The 27,124-nt window shown below is 40.2% G+C and overlaps 1 protein-coding gene across 1 annotated transcript in view; it reads left to right on the top strand.

Annotated features, from left to right (window-relative positions):
• b4galnt4a (beta-1,4-N-acetyl-galactosaminyl transferase 4a) overlaps positions 1–27,124 on the top strand; it is a 175,045-nt gene that overhangs the window by 113,696 nt on the left and 34,225 nt on the right. Inside the window, exons 7-8 of the mRNA XM_032524296.1 lie at positions 8,305–8,372; positions 27,043–27,121. Of these exons, the coding sequence (XP_032380187.1) occupies positions 8,305–8,372; positions 27,043–27,121 (147 nt within the window). The remainder of the gene's footprint in view (positions 1–8,304; positions 8,373–27,042; positions 27,122–27,124) is intronic.

The raw sequence follows: 27,124 nt of genomic DNA, 5'->3' as shown, positions 1-27,124 counted from the left end.
CTTAAAAGTAGTAGGTAACAGGTGTACCTAAAAACACATAATGGGTCTGTTTCAGTCGGTGCAGGGAGGTCATGGCACCAGTGTTGGGCAAGTTACTTTTAAAAAGTAATTAGTTACAGTTACTTTTACTTCTTCCAAAACTATAGTCACTCAGTTACAAATTATAAAAGTAAGTAGTTACTTTCAAGTACATTTTTAATTTCTCAAATGTGACCCCACCTCCATGAAAAGAAAAAAAGTCTTTGCCTCTCGGCTCAGAGATCTAGTTGGTCCGATGGAAAAACCAGCTTCAATTAGAGTAACGCGTCACATTTTTTGGCAGTAACTGTAACGGCGATATTAAGATGGGAAGAGTAATTAATTAGGTCCTTTAAAACGCCATTATTCCCATCACTGCATGGCACAGACCAGCCCAGTCTCATGGCAGTTCGTGAAATGGTGACGTCATTAAATCTATTGATTCGTTTACAGGGACGCGATTTTCTTGTTTTGTTCGTGGTTCGTGGTGAGCACGAATTTTAAAATAATTTATTTCAATGGGAAGCATCTTTTGTGATAACAGCACAATTACGATAGCGAGTAGTACCGAAAAGCCGAAAATCCGCATTACGAGGTTGGTTGGGGGGGGTGGATGGATCAAACAATACAGGACTTTTCACACCTGTATCAAACAATTCAGGACTTTTCATACCTGTATCAAACAATGCAGGACTTTTCACACCTGTATCAAACAATACAGGACTTTTCACACCTGTATCAAACAATACAGGACTTTTCACACCTGTATCAAACAATACAGGACTTTTCCCACCTGTATCAAACAATACAGGACTTTTCACACCTGTATCAAACAATACAGGACTTTTCACACCTGTATCAAACAATACAGGACTTTTCACACCTGTATCAAACAATACAGGACTTTTCACACCTGTATCAAACAATACAGGACTTTTCATACCTGTATCAAACAATACAGGACTTTTCACACCTGTATCAAACAATACAGGACTTTTCACACCTGTATCAAACAATACAATACTTTTCACACCTGTATCAAACAATACAAGACTTTTCACACCTGTATCAAACAATACAGGACTTTTCACACCTGTATCAAACAATACAATACTTTTCACACCTGTATCAAACAATACAGGACTTTTCCCACCTGTATCAAACAATACAGGACTTTTTACACCTGTATCAAACAATACAGGACTTTTCACACCTGTATCAAACAATACAGGACTTTTCACACCTGTATCAAACAATACAAGACTTTTCACACCTGTATCAACTAATACAAGACTTTTCACACCTGTATCAAACATTCCAAGACTTTTCACACCTGTATCAACCAATACAGGACTTTCACTCCGGTGAGCAGAGTTCGCGTCCCGTGTGGCAGTTTGTTTCCGCATCCTTCTTCTCCTAACCACAAACGCCCTGTTGTTGTTGCCGTCTCCTACGTGTGACAGTTCCATTCCCCCTTGTTCTCTCCCTAACCGTTCTGTTGTTTTAGCAGCGTCGCGCGTGTGGCGGTCCGTCCCGTTGTTGTCGGCGGCGTGGGGCGTTTGATTTCCCCCGTTGTTGCGTCCCCCAGAGACTGCAGATCGTGTCCCGGCAGCAATTCTTGTCACTGTCTACCACATGTGGTGTTTCAGTGTCATGGCAGTTGTCGCGGTGTGTGGCGTTTGATTTCCCCGTTGTTGCGTCCCCCAGAGCAGCCCAGTGTCATGGCAGTTGTCTCCGGCGTGTGGCGTTTCATTTCCACGCTGTTGCGCCCCGCAGAGACCAGGGATCGGCTGAACGGGTCCCGGCGGCCGCTGTTCATAAACGAGGAAATCGCGGGTTGCAAAACCGGGTTGCACAGACACAGCTAAATGTGTGGCCATTATTCTATCAAGAACAATGCTACCATTCTTCTCTCAACCATTTCTTCAAAAGTCATGTTTCCTGTTTCTTGCTACCATGAATAAAGGCAGAATAAGAGATGGAAAACACGTTGAAGTTATATCACAGGTCAGCTGGATCTCTATTACTTTTTCTCTTCTCATATGAAAAAAAAGAGGATATTGAATAAAAGGAGCTGATAGAGAGTGGAGAAATGTCTCTATTGCTCCATTACATAGCTCGTATTTCATCTATTTTTTTTACTCTGTTATGTGTTTCACTCTTCAGTGTTTCAGGGCCAGTGGCCATCTGAAATGAGTTTTCTCGAGGGACCCATATGCGTGTGCGAGGTTCACACAGAGACACAGCGTGTGTGTGTTTGTGTGTGTGTGTGTGTGTGTGTCTGTCTGTGTGAAAGAGGTTACATTTGAGCAAAGATGGTGTATATCTGTTTTTTACACTTTAAGTTTAAGAGATTTGGTCCCCAAGTTGCTTGTTTTTTTCTTATTTCTCTGAGGAGACTTCCAAAATAGAAATAAAATAAGACACTAGCAACGTTTCCATCCACTTATCAATCGAATTAGCTGAAGATTGCTAAAAATATGAATGCAAATAAAGCTTGGAAAAGTGTGTCTCCATCCAACGGCTTTAAAGTGAATAAAAACCTCTGCATAATGGTGGTATAGCAAATTGATTTGAGACATTTCAAGGTGTTTCCATTCATTTTTGCAATGAATCGCACATCATCCAGGCAAAAATTGCAAACAAAGTGGCACATGTTGCACATATAATGCTTATGTGCCAGCTGATAGCGACATATCAAGCTGTAAGACAACAACACTATCAAAACATCGTTAGGATTATGCAGACGCACGTAAATGCCGGACGAGGATTTTTGATTTTTTTTTTTTAATCTAAAATAGATGTTCTATTTCGCTCGGACATTAAATTTCAAAAAGTCACTTGTCTCTTTTTCGTCCACTTATATCTGTCTGTCGGCATCCACCATGTCTGCACAGAAAGTGGAACTACGTGGTAAGAATGAATTCAACTTTTTTTATGGAGCGTTGGAACCATAAAATGACCTAAAACGTAATTGCAATTCATAATATTTTTGGCATCTAACATTTTCATCAGCGTTTTATCCAAGAAGCCGCTAACTGATTAAGAGAAAATCCAATGTGATCGAACGTACAAACTTTGTGTCGATATTCATGAAATTCAATCGATTTTACTGTTTCCATGAGGCATTTTTCATTCAATGTTATTTTATTTGCATAAAAACGTGTGGATTGAAACCTGGCTAATATGTCAGTAAGAGTGGTGTGTGTTCTAATATGTGATATGAAGAAGTTTGGGTGCATTGCCCCATGACTAGCTGCTCTCCTTCTGATTTACCTCCCGCCTACACTGGTGAGGAGATGGTGCTATCTAATAAGCGATGACTCATCGTTCAATGGGAAATCATTTCTAGGTGTTTGTGGTGTGTGTGTGTGTGTGTGTGTGTTTCTCATGTCTATACTGCATGTGCCTGCTTACCTTGGCGAACATCTGCCACTTTCATGGGAAAGCTGGGGCGATGCACGTATTTTGTCCTTGAAACTAGGCTTTGATTCTGTCAGTGTTCACATGCAGCAGATTAACCATCTGACAAGAAATACAAGAGAAAAACAACCTTTAATTTTGGAAGGTGAAACGCTCCTTGACACTAATGCTCCCTTGTGTGAAACTACATATTTTTAAAACTCTCAATTCACAGCTTTTCTTAACTAGAGCGTCTTAAGAGCCCTGTGTAAGGAGATTTACTGACAAATTCAAGTAAAGCAAATGGATGGACATACAAGAAATGTTAATGAGGTGCTGTATGAAGTCAGAATCTTGTAAAGCATCATATGCAGTATATTGTGCTGGTATCACAAACATGAATCACAAACATGCCACCTGTATTTTGCTACAAGAGTAATCTGTATGTACCATTGGGAATGATGAAGTCAAGGTTTAAAGTGCCCTCATTATGAAAAAAAAAACCTTTTTATTGGATTCTTGTTATTTTGTGTCTCTGGTGCTTCCACACGCATACAAACTTCCATGCTGTTGTTAGTTTTTTGAAACCATGTAAACCTATCCAGGTACAACCTCAGAATCCAATTATGAACCTGAAAATGAGCAGAATGTGGGCGCTTTAAAGGGGAATACTCTAGGTGTTGTAAATATCTTGATTCAGGCACAGTGTAAGTTGAATGTCTAGGTCTTTTTGAATTTCACTGCTCAGTGACTGGACAATTTATCTAATTAACATCTGTCTCAACATGAAATTTACCTTCAGGTTGATTCTTATAATAAGCTGAGATCGTTTCTTTTTGCCGTCACAGAGGTTGATTTTCTACTCTGAATTTTCATTTGCTTCGGAAACAAATGAAAAGATTGGTTTCTGCCTGTACACAGTTTTTTTTCCTCGTATTTCAAAAATCATTTAAAAAAAAAAAGTACTTCATTTAAAATCAGCCCTACACAACACGAGGGGAATCGCTTTGCCCTGCTGCCTCTGCCGTGTGATCGCTCGCTTCTTCCTCTGAACGATAGCTCTTTTCAGAGAAAACAATTCACTCACAAGGAGAACATAAACACAAGTAAGTACAGTAACTATAGATTGTCTCGCAAGTTTTGCATTTATATTCCGTGCAAAGTTTTAGGTTGCATCTTTTTTTTATCTGCTTTGAAAGATTCTCAAAGCAGATTCTATGTATCAGATTCTAATCTAAAGCAGATTCTAAGATAGCATAGATAGATATGTACTGTATGTATGTATGTATAGTATATAATATATATATATATAATATATACATATTTATTTTAAAAAGTAATATATATTTTAATATACACAGTTTTACATTCAGATTTAGAATTACAAGGGCAGGGGGATTAAAGCACCACATATGGAATGTAACACATAACACAAAAATGTGACAAGGTGACAGGCAGACACTGGAGGGAAGTGAGAGGTAACGATACTAGAACTGACGAGACGCTTGATTTCCACAGTTTCTTTTGATTGGAATTATTTTTGAGGGCGATACCAGCTTAAATGAGATTCTACTGCACAACTTTCTTCAGCCTTCCTGTTGTGAGTTAGGGCGAACTGAACAAAACCAAATGGAAACTGAAAGCAGTCTCGAAGTCAAATGAGTAACGCTTTTATTTCCCCCAAACAAGCATAGGCGATACAGAAGAAAGCACAGGGAGGCTAGTGACTGATATTTACTCAGTGCAGCATTAAAGGTGCCCTGCCACACATATTTCATTACTTTGTGGTGATGTCTGTTCTACCAGGGATGTTGTAACATTTTTGTGGAAGAAATGCCTTGGTTACCTTGTTTCAAGCCATTCTACCTGCCAGTTCGCATAAATAGTCAACAAACTAAGCTGCTTGACTCTGATTGGCTAACAGCTAACCAATGAGAGCCTGGCTATCAGCATCCTTTACCCAGTTCATGAATAGTAATGAGCTCAGGCAACATGACGTCAGACTGACCAGCTGTTGTGATTGGTCTGATTTCTCCTCTTATTTCTTTCCAGTGGCTAGAGCTGACAGAGGAGGTAGCAGTTCATCTTCACATTCACCACATAACACACACACACACACACATAGACCTGACATAAAAAAAAAAAAAAATGCAAGTAAAAAACATTTTTGTATGGCATGGGGCCTTTAACAGGTTACGGTGCTGGTAAGCAGATATAATTGTTTTGCTGACTGGTGTTCAACAACCAAATGTTGTCGTACTTACTAGCCAGACTTTAGCATAGCATCTTTAAAACTAAGCCACGTTATTCACTAACATACAATACCAGCCAACACACATTAGGGAATAACGAGTGCAATGGGCAGTTGGGCTAACAAGGGTGGGGAGAAAGAAATGAGCCGACCAGACTACATGCAATGTTACAGGTGCAATGCTAAATCAAGGGAGGGCTCACCAACGCTATTGTCCACGGATCATTTACTACGAAATCACCAGCCATCAGTGCTCATTTAAGACCAACCTAAAACCATGTCCGCATCACAGCATTTATGAGGGAAACATGCTCTCCAACTAGCATTGAAAAATGTACACAAAGCATTTTTTTCCCAATTGTTTAAAAGGAAGGTTTTCATTTTAAATGTAAACTTAGAGAATTGAGTTTAGCTGAGTGAGCGTAATCTAGGTCCGTGTACATTTTCATGTTGTTGTTGTGTTTTTTTTTACCACAAAACAAAATAACTAGAAAAAACACCTTTTTTTTCGTTTGTCGTTTCAAACCAAAAACGAAGAAGCGGTTAAAAAAAAAGAAAAGAAAAAAAGAGCCGTTCTCCCGTTTTGGTTTCTGAATCCAAAAATAACTAAACCGCATTCAAATAACAGTCCGACTTTTGTTTTTTTGAAATCCACTGTCTGATTTCCATTTGATTTTTTTCTTCTTCTAACGTTACTCTGGTTTAACGTTAGTGCTGTATATTACGACCGTTCTAAAATCTTGGCTTTAATTTACATAGGCTATATTTACTATTACTTCCGGGTCACGTGGCCCACCTTTCTTTCTTTTAATGTAGATCTTCAAACGGAGAAATGAAAATAGGCCAAAATCGGACTGTTATTTGAATTTGGTTTAGTTGTTTTTCATTTTTGGATTCAGAAACCAAAACGGGAGAACGGCTCCTTTTTTTTACTCTTTCTTTCTTTTTGGACACGGACCAATCCACTACCTCACTCACTTTTTCTTCGTTTAAATATTCTCTCCCAGTGATTTAACTTCTACCGGAGGAGGAATACATGAAGAGACTGTTGGTGTGGAAACGTACTATGGCAGCAGTGTGCTGTGGGCTTCAGAGTGAAGTATAGTAGTGCACATTGTGTCCTCCTCCTCGTCTCCCGCCAACTGCTTCACAGAGTCCCTCAGAGGCTTCAGCACTGCCAGGGGCCGGCTTGGTTTTGAACAGACATTACTGCCTTTTCTGCGGTTTTCTTCCCATACTGACTCTCTTCTCACGCCAGCAAACCAGTTCAGAGGTGCCATTGTATAATTGCCATTTCACATGTGTGTGCGTCATTATCTCGTAGGTGTGCGTTTCTGTGTGTGCTTCACTCTGTGAAAACATTCTGGTGTCCACAGTGAGGCTCTGCCGCCATTTACAAGTTGAAAAGGCTCTTGTGACGTGTTGACACCGCGCGACCGCAATGTTTTCCGACCAGTTCCGAACCCAGAAGTGTGGCCAGCACAAACAATTAAAGTCATGCCCACTGTGATCTTAGCCTTATTCTTTCATAATGGATCAGCAGCAGCAGGGGCCCTAATTAGTCGCGTTGGCTTGCTGAGGAAATGATTGGGCACTGACTGAAACAAGAGCCCCACGAGGCCCGATGAGCTTCTTAGACTCGATATTGGCAGGGAATGGCTGTTCCTTATTTTCTGTCGGTTCATAGCCATAGCTCTCATCTGTTTGCTCACGTTCAGAACTAGCCTCCTGATTGACTCTTCCTGGGCATATTATCTTGTTTACCAATTACTCTTTACATGTTGTGCTATCATATAACCAGGTAAGCAATCAGGATCTTGCAACGACCTGTCCGTCTTCTGGATTCAAAATGAACTGATGTCCACTTTTTGTAATCCAACCTATACACATATACACATAGGATACTTCCAAAATAGTCATCGTCAGTGCCTAAAAATCATAAAAGGTGATGATTGTATCTCACAAAGTTGATTTTTAACCCTCATGTCGTCCTCGGGTCAAATTGACCCGTTTTCCTATATCAGTGTTCTTTTTAACTACCCCAAAATAACATGATTGATTCCACCCAACGCTCTTTGGCAAGTACACATCTGTACTTTCATTCATTTGGGGGTGTCTTATTCAATTTTATAGCATTTGAAAAAAACATTAAAGTGGTTTTGAAATAGTATTGAGTAAAAGTTGACATATTCCAGTCTGAGATTTTCCATCAACATCCACTCCTTTAATTTTAGTCTAAATTACTCTTAATTTCTGCTTTTCTAACTCAAACATTAAGTATAATTTCCTATAAATGAGGTTTATTGACCATAAATTCCAAAGATTACTATAAAACTAAAGGCAATAAGTCAGGGTTACGTAGTGTTAAAAATGTCAAAAAAAGGGACAAACATTGAAAAAAAAGCAGCAAAAGTGTTGAAAAAAGGGACAAAAACGTAAGAAAAAGTTAAAAACATCGACAAAAGTTTCATTTTTGACAGGAAGACAACGCAAGATGGATTTTTTTTTCCCGGACGAATACTCTTCACTTGCAAACTGTGCTGCAAAATTTCCAATGCTGCTGTTATCCACTGCTCTCGCCCTATTTCTCTCCCACTCGCTCTTATCTGTGCCTCCTGTCTTGTGTGTTGCAGCTGGGAACAGAGTGGACCGCTCCAGGCGAGTTCAGCAAGTTCAGGTCCCAGTCGTCCAAGTCGGTGCAGTAAGTACCTGTGACAGCCACACGCATTTCTTAATGGCACAGTTAATTCACTCTCAAGCCTGTACGGAGACCAAAACAAAGCCCTGCAAGCGTCTCCAGCAACAGCGAGCTTGACAAATGCACACCACCAGTGGAGTGTCTCCCAGGGCTGGTCCGGTGAAGTGTCTCTCTACCTGTAAAGTAGCAGTTTGTACCGATCATGCTCTGTGCAGAGTCAATTCATGTCAGTTTATCGCCTCTTTCATAACATAATTGCTTCAGAGGGCTTTTACAGCTCACATGCAGGAGGAAATTGATGGCTCAAGTGTTCCCTGGACACTTGTGTGTCTCTTCCCTGTGCATGTGTGTACCTTTCTCTATGTATGAATTAACATGTCTAGAGTGCGCTCATCAGGTGGAGGGTCATAACCGTTGAAAGGCCTCTCTCTCTATGAATGTAAGATGCGACTGTATTACCCTCCTCATAGATTTAACGCATCCCTCTCCCTAATTGCTGGGAGCTGCTCGCGTAAAAGCACTTTAATATCAGCACTGATCTGCAGTCAGTTTGCTCATTGTTAAGTTGATGTGATTACGCAGCAAAATAGTGGTGCTTCTGTTCCTTTGAGGATCCCGTATTTGCCTGATTGGATGAAGATGTAGAGTTCTGGCTTAGATTATTCACACAGACAGCCATTGGTGGTTGTAGTGAAGTGTCAGAATATTTTAGCACTTTTGTACGGAGCAAGATGGATTATGAATGCACATAATAAAGAAAAAGTAAATATATTGAATGAGTATTTACTGTAAAGCTAAGCCGAGCTGTGGGTGATGGACGCAATGTCACTCTGAAGCATTCTTATTATGGTTGACTGAAAAGTCAAGTACAACTGGTCAAAACTGCTTTCTGGGGCTTAGTCACATGGTTTAGATCTGTGTATTAATATTAATTGAGCAGCTGTGGGCATTTTAAGCCTGAGAAGGCATTAGCATGTATATTCTGCATCACCCTATCAAGTGAGTTTACACCGTGACTGAGCCAATCACAACGGTGCATGCAAAGGCAGATTTCAAACTAAGGTCAACAATTCAGTTATCAAGACAAAATTCTGAGAATGTGTACTTCATCTACAGCTGAGAGGTCTGTCGTTTTATTTTTTTACAAAGATTGATTGATCCATAATTGAAAGAACTGATGTTCTAAGATGCCAAATTTCCATGGCCTGCAATAGCTTACATGAGGATAGAATAAAAAATATTGTCAGAAATTCAGTTTTTCAGGTAAATGTACCACACTACTTCTGCCATGAGATCAGCATGTTATTTATTTTTATAAATATTGGAGATTATTTACATACACAGTCCATTTATATTTATTACACCTGCACACTTGCACTTTTATCATCACTATTGCACACAGTCTACCATATTAGTCCTTACTTATTTGGTCATTGCATTTCTGTGAGTGATTTTATTTTTATTCTTATGTATGTGTGATATATGTGTGTATATGTGTTTGTTGTGTTATGGTTGTCTTGCTACTAGATGCCTAAAATTTCATTTGTAATGAATAATCATCTATCTATCTATCTATCTATCTATCTATCTATTATCTAGCTATCTATCTATTCACATTTACATTACTGTGGGCTCAATTTTTGATAAATCAAAATCTTGCTGAAATTGTCTGTGGAGAACAGTCTGAAGATGCAGTGGAGCCGTTTTGGTGTCCATTAAGTGGAGATATAGGTTTAATTTAAGTTTTTCAGTTTCTTCTGAGTGATGGACTTCGAAGCTTGAAGCATTTGAACATTTCTGCTCAACAGCGCCTACGTGTTGGTGAAAGTTGCTATAGAGCTATCATGTGACTGATTTGTTATTGATTTTCAATTTTCAATGCAAGAGCGTCAGGCAGCAGAGCTGTCCGGCCCCTAATTAAACTATAATATCAATATGTATCTCAACAAAATGCAGGCAATGAGCTGTCAACTGTCATGCACTATACAACACCACACTGTTTCTTTCTGTAAAATCCTCAAAGACTGATTTTGCTTGAATTGTAACTTCTTTAGAATCATTCATTTGTAGAAGAATAACATAATGCGATCATAAGATAAGATAACCTTTATTGATCCCCAATGGGAAGCATGTGATCTATTTTAACCTCTTTACACACACTTGAAAATACACGCTTTCCTCGTCTAAATTTTTACCAAAAAAAAAGGTGATACGGCTCCACATAATTTGCCTCTCTGGGATGTTCCTGAGGTCATTGGGGCGTTAACACTCTCAATTTTTTGTTCCTAGTGTCAGGGTGATTCCAGGCCTTACTGACACAGAGCTACAGAGGTTAGAATGGAGAATTTCTATTTCCGTCCAAGTAAAGCATCTGTACAATGGTTCAAAAACACTACTGTAAGCATATTAGATGGGCTACACACAAAACTAGTACCACAGCCACATGTCTCAACTCAATACAGAAAAAATCCAGAAGAAAAACACTCAGAAAATGGACATTTTATCAAAGAATCTGAATCGGGAACCGATTAAACCCATAATGGAAAGGAAAAATCAGAATCAGAGTTGTTCAAATCAAAAGAATGCCCAACCATAATTAATGTTTGTCTGTATTAATATAGATATGTGATGTAAATATAGTAAAAGGATGGATGGATGGATGGATGGATGGATGGATAAAATCAGCCTCACAGCACAGAATATAAATATAAATGAAATACTAGGATACAATATACATATATACATGAAATACAAATAGGAATAAAATATGAGAACAAATATTTGAATATATACAAGATGGGAATACAAAAATGTGCTACTGCTTAAATAGTAGGACTATGGAACATACATAGGGATATAATATATGCTTTATTGCAGCTTATAACAGGACAGAATGAGGTAGATTGTCAAATACAGTATAAAACAGTGTACAGTATGGTAGAATGTTATATATAACAAAATATATCAAACCTACAGTATATATTACAGTTATATAATCCAGCACCGTGACAAAGGAGAGGGAGAGTAGTGTGAGTGTCTCAGACACTGGAGAATATATCATCGTGGTACAATTCTGCCTAAAGTCAATAAATAGTACTATTGAGTTCAACCCCATCAGAAAGCCTTCTCATATCGTCAGGGCAATAGTAAAAACCCAAAGTGGGACAGGAGTGCACATGTGATAACATTCCAAATGGGGAAATATACATTCAAATGCCTGATGTTTCATAGAAATAGTAATATGGCTTACTAGTTTAATTGCTTATGAATCTGGTTCAATAGCAGCAGCAGCAGCAGTAGTAATACAATATTTGTATATTAATTGTTTTGTATGTTTGAGTTTTCTCTGCAGCACTTTGGTGACTTTGTGTTTGTAAAATGTGCTATAGAAATAAAGTGGATTGGATTGGATGTGTAAAGTGTAAAGACAATAAAATCTAAGACAATAATAAAAAATAAATAAATAAATAAATTAAAAAAATAAAAAAATACAAGGGATAGGGTTAGGGGTTAGGGTTAGGGGTTAGGGTTAGGGGTTAGGGTTAGGGGTTAGGGTTAGGGTTAGGGGTTAGGGTTAGGGTTAGGGGTTAGGGGTTAGGGTTAGGGATGTGTGCATCATGCGTGTAAATGGCGAGGGTTAGGGTTAGGGTTAGGGTTAGCGCTCTCTGAGTGGCGCTTATGATTTCACAATCCTGACTGGGCTAAGGAGTAATATATATGAGCTAAATTTGTGGAATATCAAGAGTATTTTAAGTGCCAACTTTGAAACCCCCATTGTTAGTTTTAGTGCATTTTACTCATATACGCAACCACTCACACAGAACGCCCTGATTCTTTGCATGCCACATGAATGTGTGTGTAGCACACTTTGGTTAATGTAAAGAAGCTTTGAGTTGTAGACTAAGTAAGTACATGATACAACTTCACAATACTATGCAAAAATAAAAAGTACTGCATAAAATGAAATCCTAATATCAGAACATGTTCCTTGTGCTACCTACGGCTATATTTTAAAATGAAAATGGCATTTTAATCATGCCCACTGACAGTCATGTCATGTGCATGACGGTCATAAATGTAGTCATGTTACGGGAGTAAAGTGGAGCCCGGCATTATGCAAGACAGAAGTTCAAACTATGACAAGAAAATGGAGATGGAGGACATTCAGTAAATGTGTCTGACTATATATTCTTTGATTTGAGTGCCGTATTAATTGGACTTTGCTGTTAATCCAGTCTGATTCACTGTATCGCTCCGATGTCTCATCATGTGTCAAGGTCTAATCATAAATGTATCCTCCTGAGAGGTTTCATCTATGTCCTTTGGCGTTATTCATTTTATCTGTGTTTGTATGAATGGCCATGTCCTCTTTTTATATGAGCTACCCAGGAATGCAAAAAGAATTTCAGCTCTGGCTGACAATTTAATTTAATTTAATTTATTAATTTATTTGACAGGGACAGTGTACATTAATTAACATTGCTGTAAATGCCCCAGATTTAGCCAAAAGGCTATTTTTCATCCTGGACAGATCTTAAAATTGTCTACCTAAAAAAACAACAATAAGAAGATTACAGTGAACAATACAAATATAAAAAGCAGTAAAACAGATATAACTCTTCAAATCCCGTTGATAAATACAATGTACAAGTTTGCTATAATACAGACATTAGGTTAAAAAAAAAAATTCTACTACACATTGAATAAAGTTGTATCCTAACGTACTGTGTCTGGGGTGGCAGTAGCTCAGGAGTTGGGTTGGGAACCGTAGGGTCGCTGGTTCAAAACCCCGTACGGACCAAAGTAGTGTGGACTGGTAACTGGAGAGATGCCAGTTCACCTCCTGGAGCATTGCCAAGGTGCTCTTCAGCAAGGCACTAACCCCCCTTAACCGCTCAGGGCGCCTGTTCAGAAGTCGCAGCCCCCCCCACTCTGACATCGCTCCATTAGTGCATGCGCAGGACCCGAGCATGTGTGTGTATTCAGGCCTGTGTGTAGTGTGTAATAACAACAGAGTGTACATTGTAATTTCCCCATAGGGAATCAGTAAAGAGTATATAATAAACATTATAAATGATCTTGATGATGGTATTATTAAGATGCATTAAACTACAATAAAATCTGCAATGCTCTTGAAAAACCATGCGTACATTGAACATTCTGCCTCCCTTTGAAAGCTACACATTGGCGCGTATGCATGAAAACACACACACACACACACACACACACACACACACACACACACACACACACACACGCACACACACACTCCACTAATGCCATAAGGGACTGAACGTAGGCCAGGACCTGTTGGCGAGTACTTGTGTTTGTCTGTGTTTCGGATTAACTGGGCCTGGTTAGCACAGAAGGCACACCAGACTACAAGGGAGCACAGAGAGATGACAACACATTAAAAGAAGAAGAGCGAGGAGGAGGCAGCTAAAAGTTTTTCAATTTTCTCCTCCTGTCTGACAAGCGCCTCGCAACCCCGACAATAGCAAGACGACAACAGAGTCACGGAGCGGGGGAGGCAGAATGAATGATGGCAGGAACATTTAAAAAGGTTGTGAAGTATTTGAGAATTTACTTTATACCCCTGCTCAGAACATTACAGCCGCACATATTGTACGTTTTACTCCTCTACATTTATTTGATAACTTTAGCCAATAGTTACTTTGCAGATACAGATAAATAACTCAAAGAATAGTCAACAAATAAATGAGGCTGAAGTATTCAAGTCATAGGTTAAGACAAGACTTGGGTGATCTTTTGGGGAAAATCCAATTCACAAGTACCATGAATATACTTTAAGTAAATGTATGATGCCAATACTGTTCTCAAGTAAAAATTTGAATGCAGGACCCTGTGTGTGCGCGCGTGTGGGGGGGGGGGGGGTGCATGGCACAGTTTTCTACGGTTTGGGCGTTCTGTTGCAGAGAACATGCCTCCGCTGTCTACTCCCCTGAGATCTGATCCAACAGTGACACGTATCGTCCTCCTACACACACGCTACCTTCTCTCAAAATCCTTTTAATATTTTCTACCCTGATCATGAAAGAGGTCATGAAATTCTGTGTACCAGAGATGAAACGGCTGCGCAGATTGTTTTGTTTTTTTCATAGCTATTGCATGCTTTAGGGGAAGTTTGTCAAAAACAACATGAAGGTCTAGGTTAAGGTAATTAGGCCACACCTAGTTTGGGTGAGTGATGCTCAAATACCTTTTTTTTCACATGCTAGCAAATCCATGCCCCTGTGCATTAATGTACATGTGTTTGTAAAACGTATCTCCGCATCTGACGACTTTATTGGAACGTCTTTTTGTCTAATTGTTCTATTCTAATGTCCATTTGTCATCTTCCATGTTCACTCTGCCGCACTGTGTTGAAGGTATTCTTCAAATTAGATGGGATGGAATTGAAATGAGCACATTAGCAGTGCAGAAAAGAACAAGATAACGTTGGGATTTGGCGCTACATAAATAAAATTGAATTGGATTGAACTGAATTGAACATTTTCAGAAAAACAACAAAATGTGCAGCGATAATAATCATCAGTCATTAGATGAATTTGATCTATTTTGATAAAAGGTGTTTCTAGACTGTAACACTTAATGTTGTAGATGGAAAATTATGAGTCAAGGTTACAGCTAGACGTTGGCAGCAGTATCGTCTCATGCAACGTCTTGTTGAAGAAAGGGTTCAGGGCCATTTGAGCCTATTTACAGACTCCATTCTACCACAAAGCTTCAATTTTTACAACTTTATTGCACATATTAAACATTGCAGGCAATGTTAGCAATACAATGCACATACACTTTTTTAATGAGAGGTCAAAGCAACAAAAACATAAAATCACCTGTATAAGGCCACCTTGGGTCACTTCATTCAACACCTATATAGACTACATAGAAGCAGGGTAAATAAACCATTGCAATTATTCTAAATCAAGGCCTAGAATGACGTCTTCTCACAAGCAAAGGGACCTTCAACTGTAAAATAGCAGTCATATTTTCCATTGTATGGACCTGTTTACAAACAGCTTTTCACAGATTATGTGCTACTTTACCCAGTTGTTATCATATTGGGCCCCCGAACAGGATGAAAATGGGACACGGCAAGTCAAACCGGAGCTTAAAAGATTGGAGTTGAATGGTGCCGAGCAGAGCCCAGGCAAACAGAAAGCAGTCTTTAGAAATGGGATCGAGAGGAGAAGAGGAATGGAACACAACAAACTCTCCCACTTTAGAGAGGTAGTTTTTTTTTTTTCTTTCATTTTGTCGGCTTTGGACTGGGGTTATTTACACGTCTCGGTTCATTGGGGCTGTACAGCCGACCGTCATAGAGCTGAGTAAACAGTGACTTATGGCTGCTGCAGCGTTGAATCATATTGTCAGGGAATGAGACACATTGTTGTTGAGGGGTTCACTCGAAACACTTTACCCACATGTCGGAGGTCTCCACCTGAGGCAATCAAAGGCTACTGAAACCAACACACACACACCCAAACACCACATCTAGTATATAAAATCACCCTCCAGTTGGCAGTCCCTCTGTGGTTATTCTGCAACATGGATGACTGCAACTAGGTGTGCTACCCTCATTTAACTGTGCCACATTTTCCTCATCAGCCCCTCATTCTCTTCCTCTGTCTCTCACTCACTTTTTATGGCCTTCTTCCTAAATCACCATACTTGCATTTATATTTGGGGAGGGAATTTGAAGCGGTAAAAGGGGAAGAAGTAGGAGAGGGTAAGTGCTTTTAGTACTTACGGTAGTGCAGCGGAGACACGTGGTGTAAAAAGTGACAGAAATGATGCTCCACAAGAGGGGTGTGGCCTCCTTATTGCCATGGTGTCTGAATTTCCATCCTAGATGGCAATTTGAATAAATGGGATGAACAGGAGAGTAGGATCAGTACACCTGTTTGGGGGATCTGCTAGCCATCCACACCACCTGGCTATGACCACCTGGAGGTAATGACTCACACTATTTAGTGTGTGTGTGTGTGTGTGTGTGTGTGTGTGTGTGTGTGTGTGTGTGTGTGTGTGTGTGAAGAAGTTCTGATTCTGAAATGGACTGATTCAAACTTGAGGATGGAAGGCATATATGCCAACTGCTGTCTCAATCTATCTCTCTCCATCCTCTGCTTCTTTCTTTCTGCTCCTGCAGAACAGTTTCCTCCATCCATTGTTGCTCCATGTCACAGAAACCGATCCATGTGAGGATTTATGAACACACCATCAAATGAAAATGAAGTAACAAGCATCAAAACAACTATTTATCACCACAGTGGCTTGCTTTTGCTAGTAGTAATAATAATGTATACTTTAGTAGTCCCGCAAGGGGAAATTGCAATTTACACTCTGTTGTTATTACACACAGGCCTGAATTACACACACATGCACTACATGGAGAGATGTCAGAGTGGGGGGGGCTGTCCATGGAAAGGCGCCCCGAGCAGTTGGGGGTTCAGTGCCTTGCTTAAGAGCACCTTGGCAGTGCCCAGGAAGTGAACTGGTATCTCTCCAGCTACCAGTCCACCACCATACTTTGGTCTGTATGGGGACTTGAACCAGCGACCCTCCGGTTCCCAACCCAACTCCCTACTGAGTGAGCTCCTGCCACAATAATTGATTATTTTGATAATACATTTTTTTTTTCTAGCCTGTTTCTACTTCTTAAACGTGAGGATTTTATATCACAATAAATTGAAATATGTTTTTTGTGTTAGACTGGTGGTCAGAGACAATGATATGCAATTTGGAGATGCCACTTTGGACTCCATTTTGGCATTTAATTGTCCAAACAATTCAATCCGTAAAACACTTAAACTAGACTAAATCAAAGCAAGAAGTGGCAATACGTCACTCCTTTGTGATGGCACCTACATCCTTCCTTTTAAAATAGTGCCTGTGTCAAATTGAAAGTGTCCTTTAATGTCTGTGTAACGCGTTGTGTCCACCTCATACCTGTGAAGCGATGGTTTGGCAGAGCCTGCTTGGTGCTGTCACAGCTTGATGAGTGACAGTGAAGTAGTGTGATGAGGAACCCAGATAACCCTGTCAACACTACCTCCGCTTTCTGGCACAGCTGCTGGAGCCTCGGGCTGTATAGACAACACAGGGGAGATTGACATTTGCTAAACTTCTATAAACTGTGCTGAGTAGCAGCCAGAGTCTGAAGCTTGACGTTAAGTATTTCAGAACCTTTTGAGTAGCTGAGACTGGGATGTGATCGACAGTAAGATGAAGATAAGCAGGAATGCGATTTGGAAGATATTAAAGACCAATGAGCGCTGGCTGGATCTCGTCAGCATAGAGTATAGAGCCCGACCGATAAAGGATTCTTAAGGCCGATACCGATACGAATATTTGGTTATTAAAAAAATCCAATATTCCGATATATCGGACAATATATAGTATATATGTATTTTTTTAAATCCAGAAACACGTTACAAAACATTAAAAAACAGATTTCCCTAACATTAGTGATTTGTAGTTATTTATGAGCTCTCACAAAAAAATATGATAATCCTTTGTTTTATCGTCACAACAGAGCAGAGCAACATCAAAACATATCAAGGTATGATAAATAAAATGTAAAAAAAATACAAACTTAAGATATGAAACCTAAAGTCTGTTGCGCAAAAACAAAATAACAAAAAAATAATGTCAAAGTAAAGGCAACATTGTTGCCAACAGGGCGCCCTCTGGTGGACAATCTATGCAACTCCAACACTCATGACATGGTTGACCGTCCGTTTTTATTTTTTAAATATTCATTTAAATGATTTGGATGAATGGCTATTTCAAAAATGTTACATATATATATATATTTATTTTTATCAGCCATTATAAATGCTGATACCGATAGATCGGTAAATGCCTAATAACGGCCGATAATATTGGCCCACCGATATATCGGTCGAGCTCTACTAGAGTATACCATAGGCCAGGGGTTCCCAAAACTTTCGGCCCCCGAGCCCCAAAGTAACGGTGCAAGTGACTTGCGACCCCCCCCCCACTATAAACGTATAAAAACATTGCGCGCAACCACGCACGCACTACAGGCGTATCCAAACACGAGCATACAACACAAAATAACACACAAAATAACACAACAGTTTTATTTTCTGTTAAAATCATGGCTAACATATGCTATTTCTAATCGTTTTTAATTTTTTTTTTTATTTCTGGAAATCAACTTGCGACCCCCCCCTCTCTGGCTCGCGACCCCCCGCTTTGGGAATCACTGCCATAGGCCATAGGGCCAAAAAGCAAACATCACATAAACAAACAATTTCTGCATGAGCTTCTGTAGAAGCGTTTCCAAAACTGAATATTTTCAAATTCAGGTATAATGATTGAAATAGAAAAATGGCTGCTGCTGACCTTTGAGGTAGGAGGGATGGCAGCAGAGGATTCTGAGGTTGTCTGGGATGCCACAGCTGGCATTTCAAAGGAGCAGCTTTCATTTCACAAACTGCTGGAAATGACATTTCCACCCAGTCCTCCACAGACACGTGGGCGTTGATGTGTGTTCTTCCTTTTTATTTCATTAATTTGAGGCCCTGCTTTCATTTCATAACATCTCCCCCTTTTCTTTTCGTCTTCCCTTTTGGTTCTTGTGCTTCTAACACACTTAAAACGCTGCCATTTGTTTTCTATACACATGACTTAACAGAAAACCTCTTAAGACCGATTATAGTTGGAAGGAGAGAGTTAACAGTGCAACAATGAAGGAAGCCTAGTGGAGAATGACCAGTTATTTCACTATGGGATCACTCAGTATCTATAATTGAATCATTTAAGCACTGCTGGCTATTAGCTGGCATGGATACTCGAGAATTTAGAGAGAGGAAAGTATAGTACTCATGGCATCATAGGAATACTGATTGAGCGCAGAGACAAGCTTAATGTTGCCCCTGCTCTACAGCAAGCACCTGTCTCATATATATATGAATATATTTACTTAGATCTGAGTGAATGTCAGCGTGTTTCTGTCTTTGTTTGCACACATATCTCTGATTGTGTTTGAATATGAACACCAGCCTCTCACCACTTAAGGTAATTGGTTCATACACTGTAGCAGTTGAATTAGAATGAAGCTGTTTGCCAGCAAGCTGCAATGACTTTTCTTTCCCACTTCTTTCCCTCGGGCCTTCACTCCTCCATCTGTTTCTATGAGTGACGGGAGCCTGCTGAGGCACGAATCTATGTTTGAGTGCGTGCGTCTCTCTGTGCTCATGTGTGTGGCGGTTTACGGTTGATCTGAATGTCTTTGGGGTGTCGATGCACATCTCTCGAGCTGTGAAAGACTGTGGTAGCGGACATCTGATTGGCAGTGATGCATGAGTACCGCTCAACGGTAACACAGGGCTGCTTCGGGCCAATTAGATTAGTGATTAGAGACGGTAATGATGACGTAGGGTCAGCTCAGTCTGAGGAAAAAGAAGTTAGATTCTGAGCAGCTCGAGAACGGACGTGCAAGCTGTTTGGAAAGCTGCATCTCAACGTTAAAGTCACTTTACAAAAACCAACAATCTGACATTCGCAGCCACTTTATGATTGGCCTGGTGTGTGTTGATGAGGAATCAGGCAGGGTTTGAACTTCTCTCTCCACCTCTCATTCTTCATTGCGCAGCTATTTATGTCTCATTTGGTGCGTGCAACCGAGTAAAACACTACAATCAATGCATCCAGGTAAGACTGTTCAAAAGTGTGCACTGTTATCCCCATACAGTAGTAAAACGATTATCTTGTGTATTTACCCTGCCTTCGAGTATTTCATCACAGTATTGAATGGGCGTGGTGCTACACACACTCATTATTAATGAAGATATTCATCTTAGATCTTTAAAAAATAAATAAAGTTGGTCACAAACATGTTGTTTCATTTTTGAAAGGCCCAGTAATTTCAGTAAAGAACTGGGAACTGTAATTTTGAGCAATAGGAATAAATAGTGCATTTACATGTTGGATTGGCGCAAAATAAACTGCATTTCCCATGTTACCATATCCTTCCAGCTCATTTTTTCAGACAACCCTGGAGCTCTATGGCCCATAAGAGTAGGACTTTTTTAGGCTTTGGACACCCGGACAACACTTTTGGCCTTTTAAAGGTGCCCTGCAACACAAAACCTTTTACTTACTATTTTTACTTACATTTTTTGAAATATGTCAGGTCTGTGTGTGTGTGTGTGTGTTATGTGGTGAATGTGAAGATGAACTGCTACCTCCTCTGTCAGCTCTAGCCACTGAAAAGAAATAAGAGGAGAAATCAGGCCAATCACAACAGCTGGTCAGTCTGACATCACGTTGCCTGAGCTCATTACTATTCATGAGCTGGGTAAAGGATGCTGATAGCTGTTAGCCAATCAGAGTCAAGCAGCTTAGCTCGTTGACTATTAATGAGAACTGGCACACACTGAGCTGAGTCTTCCTGCAGGCTTTCTATACCACGCTAGAATGGCTTGAAACAAGGTAACCAAGGCAATTTTTCCACAAAAAATGTCACAGAGTCCATGGTAGAACAGCAGACATTACCATAAAGTAATGAAATACGTGTGGCAGGGCACCTTTAATGGGATTTGTCGACAATCAGAAAAATGTTGCTAGCCTTGTCCCTTATTCCTCCCTGCTTGCTAATGCACTGTTTAATTGTGTACCGCTCACATTTCTCCTGTATATAAATCCTCAGTAGTAGTATTGTTTGACCATTATGTAATGTAATAATTGTTGTTGCACTTGAAAGAAGCATATGCTTCTCAGTGTGGCACACATACACACACACCAGGAGAGCAAGGCTTTGTGAGATGCTACATTCTTTTTTTTTTTATTTCTTCACATATCCACGCATTCAGGCCAGTAGCAGAGGAGAAGGAGTGCTAATATATAATCAAAGTGAGGAAAGGGTGAATTGGAGGCATAGAGAAGAAAAATCATTGGAGATAGTAATGCTGTAACGCTATATTAGATAATTACATATTGGGGAATTGGACATGGTAGATAGGGGGAGAAGAGCAGCGTTGGAGAGAAGCAACAGACAAGATACAGGAGAAGAGAGGGAGGAAAAGAGCAAGGGATGAAGGAGAGCAGAGGGAGCGAAGGGAGGGGATGGAAGAAAGAGGATTTATTGAGGCTGCAGGGAAGAGCAGCGTGATAGCTCTCTGATGGATTAGAGGAATGCATGAAAAATGGAGTGAAGAGGGGAGAGCGAGCGCGAGGGGAGAAAAGTGAAGTTTGTGAGTCTCCTTGGGGCAGCTCTAAACACTGGTATCATTAATGTAGTTGAGAGGATAGCACTCGCAGAGCACAGTCTTTTATTTAAAGGCCACCTGTGGGTATTGGATGAGGGAGAAATCTGCCGTGAGAGAGAGAGAGAGAGAGACGGGGACAGGATGACAGTCAGATAGCATTAATGAGAAATTTAGTTGGAAAAAGAGAGAAGATACTGAAGAAGGGGAATCAGGAAGTTGCTGTAGCCGGCGGGAAGATAGGTGAGATGAAGGGAAAGTTAGAGAAAGACTGGTGTTCATCAAGGGCATAAAGTTGACTGCCTCCATCACCACTTCAGCTCTGTGTGTGAGTGTGTGTGTGTGTGTGTGTGTGTGTGTGTGTGTGTGTGTGTGTGTGTGTGTGTGTACCCTGGCTTTTGTATATTTCTTTAAAGATCCCATGACATGGTGCTCTTTGGATGCTTTTATATAGACCTTAGTGGACCCCTAAGACTCTATCTGAAGTCTCTTTTATATAGACCTTAGTGGTCCCCTAATGCTGAATCTGAAGTCTCTTTTATATAGACCTTAGTGGTCCCTTAATACTGTATCTGAAGTATCTTTTATATAGACCTTAGTGGTCCCCTAATACTGTATCTGAAGTCTCTTTTATATAGACCTTAGTGGTCCCCTAATACTGTATCTGAAGTCTCTTTTATATAGACCTTTGTGGTCCCTTAATACTGTATCTGAAGTCTCTTTTATATAGACCTTAGTGGTCCCCTAAGACTGTATCTGAAGTCTCTTTTATATAGACCTTAGTGGTCCCCTAAGACTGTATCTGAAGTCTCTTTTATATAGACCTTAGTGGTCCCCTAAGACTGTATCTGAAGTCTCTTTTATATAGACCTTAGTGGTCCCCTAATACTGTATCTGAAGTCTCTTTCCCAAATTTCCGCCTTGGTGCAGAATTCCAGCCACTGGAGCCAGTCCCACAATGAGCTTTCCTTAGTATGTGTCATTTCTGGGTCTGTAGCTTTTGAGGAGGAGAAGGGGGGGGGGACAAGGTAGAGGCTGGGGGTGTGGCCTTGACCAACTGCCACTTTGAACGTTTGAAAGCCATGATGTCTCTCTTTCATGGGTGGACTAAATTCTCTGGGCGGGTATAGCACAGAAAGGGGAAGTAACCTTGCTCCTTATGACCTCATAAGGGGAAGATTCCAGATCGGCCCAACTGAGCTTTGATTTTCTGAAAGGCAGAGCAGAATACCCAGGGCTCACCATTTCTAGCCACTGGGGGGGGCATAGGCAGGTTGGGGGAACTCAAATTAATGTTAAAAAACCTCATGAAGTGAAATGTTCATGCCATGGGAGCTTTAAACAAACCTACAGCCCAACCATTTTCTTTAAGATGCTTGTGAAAGGAGTTTTCCTCTCAGCAGGAATAAAGAATCTATATATATTCATGCCAAATACATATTTCATACTTCATATCCCGCAAAGAAGATACTCTCTGAATGTTGTTTAGCTCCAACAGTCCCATCTTGTGTTATCCAGCCCAGTCAAGCTTCTTTGTCTCTTTCTATCCGTTCAGCCCAATGAAGGGAAACTGGAAACAAAGACTCCAATTAGTCAGGCAATTAGACTCTTGTTTTGTGTCCTCTACTCATCCTCTGAGTCACACGCTAATAGCTATTCTTCCTCTTCCATCTCTCATTTGCCCTTCACTTGCTCTTTTATGTTGTTTTTTCTTCTGGCATGGCGTTCTGCATCAAATCCCATCTCAGTGATATTCGCTGTAATGTATTTTTTCCCCTTTCAGATACAGAAAGCATTTATAATTCCCTCTGTGTTTCTGCTCTTCCCATGCTATTTCTCCCTCCTCCTTCATCTTCCTTTCCGCCTGTCTCTCTGTCTCTTCATCTCTTTCAACCAGAACCTGCCTTGTCATCCATCACAGGAAGACTGGTGTGACCATTGTACGCACACACACAACCGTAAATTTAAGCAACACCTCTATCCTATATCTCCAGTAGTCCCATTTTATTTTGTCAAATTCACTTTTTTTTTAAACACCTGCATTCCCTTTAAACCTTTCTCATTTGTCTCAGACCATATTTATTTATTTGGATCCCCACGGTTTCTTTCCATCTTTTATTTCCCTCAAAAATATTAGCAAGTCATGCAAAGCTTAAAAAAGGAAACTACTATCAGCAGATAATTGCAGCTTGCAAACAATGCATTTTGAACAAAATTCAATGAATGAACAAAGCTCATTTTGTGGTGTGTGTGTGTGTGTGTGTGTGTGTGTGTGTGTGTGTGTGTGTGTGTGTGTGTGTGTGTGTGTGTGTGTGGTGTGTGTGGTGTGTGTGTGTGTGTCAGCCTGACTCTGAAACACTGAGAATGCATTCGCTCATCTCTGACATTAGATTATCCCCCAGATGGAGTCAGATTATGGGCTGAAATTACTTTGATTTCAGGATACTTAAAGTCATGTCAATCAGAAATTTGCTAGAATTGGAACAGTCAGAGTCAATTCTGCCATAAATGCCTCTTTTTGCAAACCAGTTGTTTTTTGTCTGGCAGTAATATTTCCATGTGATCTATTACTGTATAGTTACTGTAGATAAAATCCTGCCCTCAGGTCTCTAGTTGAGATGATTGTGTTTACTTCATTTCCCCACATATTCATTATGTTCATTAAAGTTTCATCTGATCTAATCAAATGTCTCCTTTGGCTGCATTTTAACCGAGGTGAAAGCAAATTATGTTATTTTCTTTCTTTTTTTAAGTGTGGCTCAGATCAAAGTCTGGGATGGCGTTATGTTTGAATCACATGGGAAAGGCCGTGCAGGGTGCCAGGAGCTGAAAGTGGCACTTAGGTTTGCTGAGTGCCATTTCAGCAGCTGCACACAGAGAGACGTTCCCTATTCATGAGAGAGTGACCTTAGCACGCTGTCACCGCTCTCCTGCACCTGCAATGATTTATTGGTTACAGAAGGCTGAGCATCCGGATGATGCAACATGTGACCGTCCCACCTTCAGCCTTTGTCCTCACCTTTCAGTTTGGTCATGCACATCAGGAACGGAAACACACACACACACACACACAAATGCACTGCTAACTAAGTCTACGCTTGTAACTGTAATTTGCCATTCCTTATTAAGAAAGACCAGGCTGGTACAGTATGTCTGGAAGTGCTAAAACAGTTAGTTTCTCATTAATAAAGTCCACATGACTGGATTTTCAGATGCTTTTTTTCTGCTTGGCTCTTTGGGGTTTTTCCACTGTTGGTTGGACAAAACAAGCAACTTTACCAATTCAATCAGGACAGACATGTTTGCAGTTGTGTAAATGAGATTTATTGTACCGGTCAAGTCAAGTCTTTGGCGATAAGACTCCATCGTTATACGAATATTTCGTACATCTATATAAGGGTAGAGACCCATGAGACCCCCCCCCCCCCTTGGAATCTAGACACCGGTGGCAATGACAAAGGAGCCCGAAGACCAGACCGAAGGAGGCTCCGGACCGGTCAGCTGGAGTAGAGGACTGGAGGTGGAAGGGAGGGTGGAGGGTTGCACTCTTTTACCTGCAACGACGGCTGATAGCGATGGGAGAAACTGATTTTTTTAAAGCAGGGTTGTGACTCTGTGATTGGCCCTCGCAATTTCTGTATGATTCTGATTGGTTAAGGAGGAACGTCTCCAACAGCTGGTTCCATGTAAGAAGAGAGCATTGATTAAATCATGTCTTCCTGAAAGAATTTACGCTTAGATAAATTAAATCAGGAGAGACTAGTTGCATATATCCGACAGTTATACACAGCAAAAAACATTTATTAGGATAACAGCTGAATTAATTTAGGAGTACACTGATTAAAAGTTAGGTCTTCCTGAAAGAATTTAAGCTGAGCTACATTTCCCATTAAGCTCTGGCAACGTGTTAAATGAGCAGCTATCACTTTTGTTATTGTTAAGACTGAAACATGAAATGATTTTTAACCTATAAGCATGCACACACTCTAGAACAAGGATAACATCACACAACAAATGTCTCTCTGTTTGCTCGGCTTGGCTTTGTTTCGCGCTATCTCCTGTTTTCATGGAGCTGTTTTCAATTCACAACACAGACTTCATGAAAGAAGAAGAACTTGCGTTTGTTTCGGGAGACAGACAGGAGGGAGAAAGGGGACCGTCCCAGAAAGAGGACGGAAAACACATACAAAGACAGAAAGTGAACAGTAAAATAAAAAGACATCAAGTCCTCCCACAGCTTATTGGATTTCAGAGCACATGAAAATGGAGGATTCCAAAGTCCTCCATAAATTCAGAGTAGCAAATGCTTTTACGAATTACCCTGCTGCGGAAAACAGAATGAACATGATCTGTAGGAATTGTAGGAATTACATTTGATCAGATACAGGGCCATTTTATCCTCAAATGAATAGGTGCATTAAGACATGATGTTATGCAGTGCCCAAGAGAGAGAAAGAGAGATTATGCAACTGAATGGATCCAAATAAATTATGCAAATTATGTCCATGTCCCTTTGTTTAGTATCTACAATTATATCATAATTATCCTGTGTACTTGTATTATTATATCAGATGTATTTACTCCTTTGTTAATGCACTGCATGTTTGTTCTTATGCGTTGGCAACACAGATGTAATTTTTGTCATGCCAATGAAGCAACATGAAATTGAAAATTGAATGAGTGAGAGAGAAATTGAGTGAGAGAGAGAGAGAGAGAGAGAGAGCTAATGATGTGTGGAGCAGTGCTCTGGTGTCTCTCATTCAGCAGCAGATGCTGGCCTATTACACAAGATGTGTTTTTGATGAGAAAAAAAGCATCGCCGCTCGGTTTGTGTGTTTTTAATCAGCGTGTGAAATAACACGCGCAAAAACCTCAAATCCGATCTCAACTCAGTCCAACCAGGAGTTCCAGAGAAATACTGGCGCCTGTGTGAGTGTAAAATGCTGATTTATGTGGACCATTGATTTTCTTCCTCACCGTCTCAGAAGGAGTGTTTGATTCGGGACCCGAGGCTGATAATATCCCCGCTCACTGCCGTCTCTTTTGCCATCTTGCCTTTAGCACCAATTTGTATTCTAGGCTAATAATCCGGTCCAGTTGACTTATGCTTTTATCACTATTCTGTGCTTTTAAAGTCAAACTGTTTACCTTACTCCACTGCCGTCTCATTAAACTGTTTTACATTAATATTAATACATTAAGCTGTTATACATTTTCATTGTTAGTGACCCAAAGTTGCTCACAGATGTATTTTCTGTAGGTCTCCTCCACACAATAACAGTCAGCATGTTGTTATAAGATGGTGCTATGGCTTATTTTAGAAGATTATATATATATATATATATATACATATATATATATACTGTATATTTTCCCAACAGCATCAAATATCTAACAATAGCGCTCTCTTCCCTCAGCCTAATCTCGTCCAGACGATACTACTTTGAGATTCTCCACAAGCAGGATGACAAGGGCTCGGATCACGTGGAGGTCGGGGTA

This window comes from Etheostoma spectabile, chromosome 8 (assembly GCF_008692095.1).
Source record: "Etheostoma spectabile isolate EspeVRDwgs_2016 chromosome 8, UIUC_Espe_1.0, whole genome shotgun sequence".
Taxonomy (NCBI): domain Eukaryota; kingdom Metazoa; phylum Chordata; class Actinopteri; order Perciformes; family Percidae; genus Etheostoma; species Etheostoma spectabile.
This window is presented reverse-complemented; position numbering and strand designations above follow the sequence as displayed.